The sequence below is a fragment of the Nanorana parkeri genome, unplaced genomic scaffold (assembly GCF_000935625.1).
Source record: "Nanorana parkeri isolate BGI_ZX_2015 unplaced genomic scaffold, ASM93562v1 scaffold579, whole genome shotgun sequence".
NCBI classification, from domain to species: domain Eukaryota; kingdom Metazoa; phylum Chordata; class Amphibia; order Anura; family Dicroglossidae; genus Nanorana; species Nanorana parkeri.
In genome coordinates this window covers 426,713-434,028 of record NW_017306847.1, presented here as the reverse complement: position 1 = coordinate 434,028, position 7,316 = coordinate 426,713, and the positions used below count along the sequence as shown (strand labels likewise).

The window sequence follows — 7,316 nt, the reverse complement described above, 5'->3', positions numbered from 1 at the left end:
CCCGGGTCCATCCATAACTATGGAGTATTCAATGCCAAAAATATTAATTACCATTTATTTTTATTTATATGCATAAATAAATAGTACATTTGCTTCTGGTATTATCCATGTTCAAAAACATTTACATGCAAATAAATCATGCCAAAAAAAGTCCCGTGGACATGGACTGGCTATACTTATCAGTCATTAGCTGCTCATAATAACCACAGAACCTACTGCTGAAGTATGAATCTGAGTGATGATCCAGCAATCAATGGAGTTGACTTTTTTTGAGGTTTTAGTAATACAATAAGCAAGTTACACAGCGCGGGTGATAAACCCAATGCACATGTAGGGAGCTCTGTGATATCTGGCTGCAGCGCATTGCATAGAACTCAGGATAATGTAAATGAGGGAACTTTCTGGCTGTGGCACGATGGCAATGTTTCATGGACAACATTATCAGTTTACTGTCTGATTTCACCTGTTGCCAGGAATAACTCTTTTAAAAAAATGGTTTTATTATCTTTTACCTCCAACAAAGTTTCAAATCGGCTGAATCTGTCATCTGTGGCAAGTATGTCACCAATGGTCATCTGGAAAAGAGTCAAACAAGTGTTAAAAATATCTTACATATAGCATGAAAGTTTACATTTTCATGAGGGAACAAGTAACTTCAACAACCTGCAACTTAACAAAATGATAGTAGTAGCTATTGATTGGAGGTGAGGCACAGTGAAGAATAATGGAGGCATCTCACCACTGGAGTCCTGGAGAACTACCTCCTCTAAAATCAGTATTTTTTCTATATTGATTGAACTGTAAAATATCCCATTTATGATAACATTTTGTTCTGGCATTGACGTGAGCACTGTATCTCTACGAAAACTGTTTTTGTTAGTTTTGGCCATATATTAGAGCTATCAGTGGCCATGCCAGCAACATCCAGCTTAATTAAAGTTGATTTAAAAATTGACTGAGCTGGTTGTAAAATTGATGACCAGACAGTGACTGCAGCCTCAGATTCTGTCACTGTGTATTGAAGCAGCCGTGAGTGTCAGTGGCTGCCTTACTACAGTAACTGACAGTGGAGATTGCTCCATCCATGTTATTTAGCATGGATGAATGAATCTATTAATTTTCTATTGCTAGCATTAGAACCTCTGTCAGGTTTATATTGATGTCTATGTCCCTCAGTAATAAGAAATTCAAAATTTTGCAGTTGTCACCATAAGGAGTTTAGGGAAAACCTCCAAATGGGGACCCCTGTTCCACTAAAAACTTTCTCAGATGGAATTTCCCTTCATTTCCTCTGTTGTGTCTCTGGAACAAAGGGACATAGACCGCAAAAATAACTGTCAAGACAGGGTTCCTTTAACCACTTAAAGACCAGATGTTTAGACACCCTTCATACCATTTTTTGGGAACAGATAGAGCTTTCTTTTTGGTGGTATTTTATCACCACTGGGGTTTTTATTTTTTACTATATAATGAAAAAAGCTGTTTTCCCTACGTTATGTTAAAAAAACGTTTATTCTTACCCATATTTTTGGTAAAACATAAAAGATGGGGTCACGTCGGGTAAATAGACACCAAACAAGTCAAGCTTTAAAATTGCATGCGCCTGCGAAATCGCAATAAGATACTATACCCAAAATTGGCCATAGGCACGGCTTTAAAAGCTTTTACCGCTCATCAATTTAGTGTGATCAGTGAATAATGGCCCTAAAATGATTGCCCTCACTCTGACGTTCGCAGTAATATCCATCATGTGCGGCGTAATGTGCACAATCGTCATATACGCACCCGGCGCATGTTTGCGCGTGTGTATGTGGGGCTGGGACTTTTAAAAAAAATTGTGTTTTTTAACATTCTTTTTTATGTGTGACTTAAATTTTTTTGGGGGAACTTTAATTTTTTTTCTACTTTTTTTTGTTTTTTCACTTAACTTTATTATCACACAGGGGGCTAAGAAGGGGACAAATAAAGGGACAAATAAATAAGCAGTAAGTAAGCTGCCATTTGACCTTCTACAGAAAATGATTATTGCCTGGCTATCATATTGATCAAATAACTTCAATATTCTTTGTGTCATGGACTTAGAACAAGTATAGTATGCAGGTCTTGAGTTCTGACTTTACAGTGGGAATCTGACAAACCGTAAATGGTTAAGTCTCTGTTTTAAGGCTGTCTAGTTTAAGTTTGATGGCCCCATGCTAAAGAGGAGAATCTGCATCCGCCAGAGAGCTTACACATGCCTCAGCAGAGGTTGTTCTCTCTCTTAAGATCTATACATCCTGGCGCACCAGACGGAATTTAATGTGCAGTCTCTACTTGTGAAGTTAGGGCAGCTTTACATTCTTTAATGGCGTTCATGAATTGTTACAATATTTTTATTTCTAAAGTTTGTGTTGATGTTCTTGATATCTTAAACTGATGTTACACTAGCCTTCCTCTTGCTGTAGAGTTATCACTACTGTGGCATCAGCCTAAGGATTGCAAACATATTTAGGAAAAACTCCACTGCTTATATGTGTCCACCCTCAGCAACTGAATGAGCAAGGTGTTGCTCCCTAACTGAAAAAAAATGTTGCAGAGTATTTTGGTAGTTGGCAGTATGAGAATGACATGCTCATTCAGCCGGTGAGGGAGTGACACATATAACCAAGTCATTTTATTACTGCCCTGCTGTGTCCTACATAGCAATTCAGCCGCCGGTGAGTTCTCATCAGTGACAGGTTCAGTAGTATAACATCGGCCTCAATGCGATCAGGGTAAATTCAGCATTAGGCAAGGTAGGCGTCTACCTTCTCCCTACACAATAAATAATTCAAGCTGAGATTTAGTTGATACAAACAGCAAAGTGATAAAATGTTCTGTAATTTGTGGATAGGGCCAATATATGAATGGCAAAGGTTTAGCAGGCCTATAGGCTGAAGTAACATATTTATATCAGAACAAAAATAGAACAGTACAATAACAGAGGATACCTGGCTCTGGCTTCTAATGACTTCTGTGTTGTCATATTCAATTACTTTGTTGATAACATGGATAATGCCATTGGCTGCTGGTAGGTCCAGTTTTGTAATTATGTAGGATTCTATAGGTTTGGAGGATTTAGTGAACCTCTGTGGATCAAGTGTAGCATAAACACACATTATATACTATAACGGAAAACATAAAATTACTTAATTATTTCAAAAAGACACTATTGCCAGACCATTCATTTCAAAAGAAATCTTTCCATAAGATTATACAGTATGTGCATTTTACATATGTTATGCTATATTTCACCCTCTTGGAAGTTATAACAGACCCAGCAGACCCTCAAGTGACATTCAATAGTAATCCCCTTCGCTCCTCCACTGGCTTCTATATAAAAGGTTATGTATGGAGAAGAGGGGCAGAGTAGCTGGGCCAGGACAGAGAGTAATTAGACACCTCCCAGAGGAGGCTAGGGCTATGACATGCAAGAAGGGAGGGGGCTCTGCTCGGGAATTTACTCTGCTGGAGTAGTCAAATATTCTAGCAAGTTCAAAGGCAAGTTGCAAGTGAATAAAAAGCAATGCAAGTAAGCATTTCAAATGCTTGATTGTTCTGTGCTTTTTACCTGCAATGTTTTGTTTTCTTTAGATTTACATGTAATAGATCAGCTTGGTGTAAATGTTCTTATTAATAGGTGTTAATGTTTTGAAAAACATATAGTTTGTAATTAAATTGGTGGATTGGGACAGCCATATTTGCTCATTACATATACCAATTATTTCTCCTGCTTTGGAGTGCTACAAAGTAAAGCTCTTTCTAATATCAGAGAACAAAAAACATTTCTGTGTAATATTTATCCAGCGCTAAACATTTGCTAAGGAAGAAAATGTTTCTGTGATCACCATGGTTGGTGCTCATGGTAGTGTAATGTTTGAGAATCGCTCACATTAGGTCCCAGTTAAGGACCTATGGCTGTCAGCAACTATTGCTGGTATGACATTTGTTTAATTAAAGGAGAACTATGGGGTTAAGGCTTTTCCCCATAGTTCTCCTTTGGGTAACGGGAGGACACAAACTAGTGTCCTCCCGTCACCCTAAGCTCAGTATACCGCGAGCTACTGCTCGCGGTATACTGAGACGCCGCAGCTGAAGCGGATCCTGACAATTATGTCTGGATCCGCCCAGCTGCGTGAGTGACAGCTGGCTCTGCCAGCTGGAGGGGAATCCAGCCCCTCCCCTGTCACAGCAGAGAGCTGTGACAGGATCGAGAGGTGAGCGAATGCCGGTATGTGTTCGCTCACCTCCCGATCTCCTCAGCCGACCTGTGACAGTCTCATTGTCACAGGTCGGCTAGAACTATGAGGTGAGTGAAAAACACTCACCTCATAGTTCTCCTTTAATGCTCTCTGAGCACTGATATTAAGGTGGGATATTAGTCTACATTTTGCTGTCCTAGGAGCACAACCAAAGATATTAGTCTACATCTTGCTGTCCTGAAGCACAACTAGAAGACCCACCTACAATGCCATCATTCAGTCAGGGCTTTACCCTCCAAAATATCTGCTGGAGCCCATCATAATTTCAGAGCAGTTCTGTGTCCCAACTGCAGTATTGATGTGCACCACTAGTACTACATGTCCCCCAATTTAGGCAACACTGTCACAATTTATTAAAGGTTAACCCCAGCTTAAGATCCTTCCTTGCAGCAATCTGAACACTCAAGCAGCAATTATAGTGTATTATTGGTTTGATTATTCACAGGAGCATGGCATCATTAACTCTAACTACACCCTTCAAAAATCCAAACTCCAGTGCTATGTAGACCTAGGTCGAACCCCAATCAGCAATCTTCAGAGGCACAATCACTCAGTGAGGCTGCCATCCTAGAGGCTATTGGGAAACTTCCCCAAGGTGCATGCAAAAAGAACATAAAGAAAGCGACTTCTCCTGGTGTATTAACGATTATTAACAATAATGTCAAACAAAGTGCATTAAGCTACTCACATATACCATGCGAAACAAAGCGTATACATTTCCGACCCTGGACAACCAAGCTTAGCCGGAACGACAATCAAGGGTGAGGGTCAACCACCACAGGTCTATACAGAACCAATAACAGGTGACGCATTTTGGAGGTGATCCGCCTTCTTCAGAGCTAGCTCTAAAGAAGGGGGGGGATCACTCTCGTAAAACACGTCAGCTGTTACTTTTTATCAAATGAAGGGGAACTACATTCAAAACATTAGACATGCGCGATTCGTTTCATTCCGAATCGAAATTCGGACAACATTTCTGAGATTCGGATGTATCCGAATTACAGAATTAACGAAAGCAAATGAATCCGAATTTCCGATTCCGATATTTGTTACCGGTAGTCTAGACGAAATTTCATTTGTTGGTCGAAATTTCATTGCAGCAAAGTGACATTAGAAAAAAAAATATATATACCGGTACATTTTTTTTAGTCTGCAGAAGAGGAAAAAAAAAAGCGTGGGGTTCCCCCCAAAATCCATACCAGGCCCTTTAGGTCTGGTTAGAATTTGAAGGGGGAACCCCAGCCCCTAACATTCCTACCAGACTCTTGATCCGTGGGGATCCGTGTCAAATACTACATAGCATTCGGGAGATGTCATATGAAAAGCATTATGGCACCTCGGCTCACAGACCCAAATGGCATTCAGAAACTCACGAATAGCATTGGGGAGTTCCCGAATGCTATGTAGTATTTAACAGCTGAGAGTGTCAAATGGACAGAGCAAGCCGTGACGTCACGGCTCGCTCCGCCCCTTTTGTTTACTTTCGAGCAGGAATGTCATTTTTACAGTGACTTTTCGTCGGGTACGGGCGGTCGTCGGGACTTTTTTTTTTATTTCAGCGGTTCAGTGGGCGTTGTGCAATTAGTCAAAAATGTAATCTTTGTTTTTTTTTAAATTACAGGATTTTATCAAAAGTCTGGACTTTTTAATAACTATTTTATTTAACCCTTTAATGAATGGTTAGGGGTACAAGTACCCCATACTCATTCACAAAGGGGGGGGCATCTGGGTTAGGGATGTCCCGATACCAAAGCTAGCATCGGTATCGGGACCGATACAGGGCATTTTGACAAGTACTTTGTTGTCAAAATGCCCCGATGCATAGCGCTGATTTTTTTTTCTGTACCTTCCGTGGTGCCTCACGGGGTGCCGAATGCTTTTCCTCATCTGAGGACGTCGTCGGCGCTGAGTGTTAATGTGACATTGCAAGATATCATTATTTGTCAGAATGCCAGAGGTAGCCGGCTGTTGCTCTCTATCGGGAGTTTTACGTCTCCATAAAGCTAGAGCTATTGAAGAAGTATTATAAGAACCGTTTCAAAAATGTTTGTATAAATGAGAAATTATAATAATCTGTATTTTAGAAAGCAGAATTATATTGGCAATTAGTGAGGAACAAGTAATTCATTGTGCCAGCAGTTTGCCAATCTGAGTGGAACTAGGTTTAAAATTTGCAAACCTATTATTATTAATAGTGTTAATAACAATATATATAAAAAATGAATAAAGAAGTAATAAAAATTGTGGGGCAGAATTGTGAGCAACTCCCACAAGCTGAGCACCGAGACGCGATGCAGCGATCCTGCCCAGCGCCGACTACAAGAGGCACCGCGTGAGACAACAGGGATCGGAGTGAAACTGTGAGTGAGGGAAGCTGGGACGGGGCTGTCTGTAAATCTATTGCTATAGTGTACCGGACGTGTGTAATCTATATGTAGTACATATATACAGCACACACCTCCACTACACTCCAGCAATAGAGTTACAATTCTCCACTGCTAACATGAATAGGTTAAATCATAACCATAGTACATATACAGCACATACGTCCAGCACACTGCAGTAATAGAGTTACAATTATCCCCTGCTAACATGAATAGGTTAAACCATGATCCATAGTACATAACATGTAGTTGTACTATGGATCATTTAAAGTCACCTGTCACTTGAAGAAAGTATCGGTAATTGGTATCGGCAAGTACATGAGGGGAAGTACTTGTACTTGAAAAAGTGGCAACGGGACATCCCTAATCTGGGTGCCCCCTTAATTAAAGGGGTACCCCGATTCAAATAAGCCCCCTTGCCCACAGACACCCACAACCACCGGATCAGGGATGTGGGGAAGAGGCCCTTGTCCCCATTATTATTGGGACACCCTCCCAATGCCGAGGGCACGTGGCCTGGCAAGGCGCAGGGGGGCACTCGATTGTCCTCCCGCCTTTCCTGCCCTGCCGGGCCAGTGCTCAGATCAAGTGTCTGGTAGGAATGTTAGGGGGGAATTTGGGAGGAACCTCACGCACTTCTTTTTTTTTTAAC

At 40.9% G+C, this 7,316-nt stretch overlaps 1 protein-coding gene across 1 annotated transcript in view; it reads right to left on the bottom strand.

Annotated features, from left to right (window-relative positions):
• Positions 1 to 7,316, bottom strand: part of STAB1 (stabilin 1) — a 145,403-nt gene that overhangs the window by 112,567 nt on the left and 25,520 nt on the right. Inside the window, exons 11-12 of the mRNA XM_018562472.1 lie at positions 2,970 to 3,143; positions 513 to 575 (exon numbers count right to left, since the gene is read on the bottom strand). Of these exons, the coding sequence (XP_018417974.1) occupies positions 513 to 575; positions 2,970 to 3,143 (237 nt within the window). The remainder of the gene's footprint in view (positions 1 to 512; positions 576 to 2,969; positions 3,144 to 7,316) is intronic.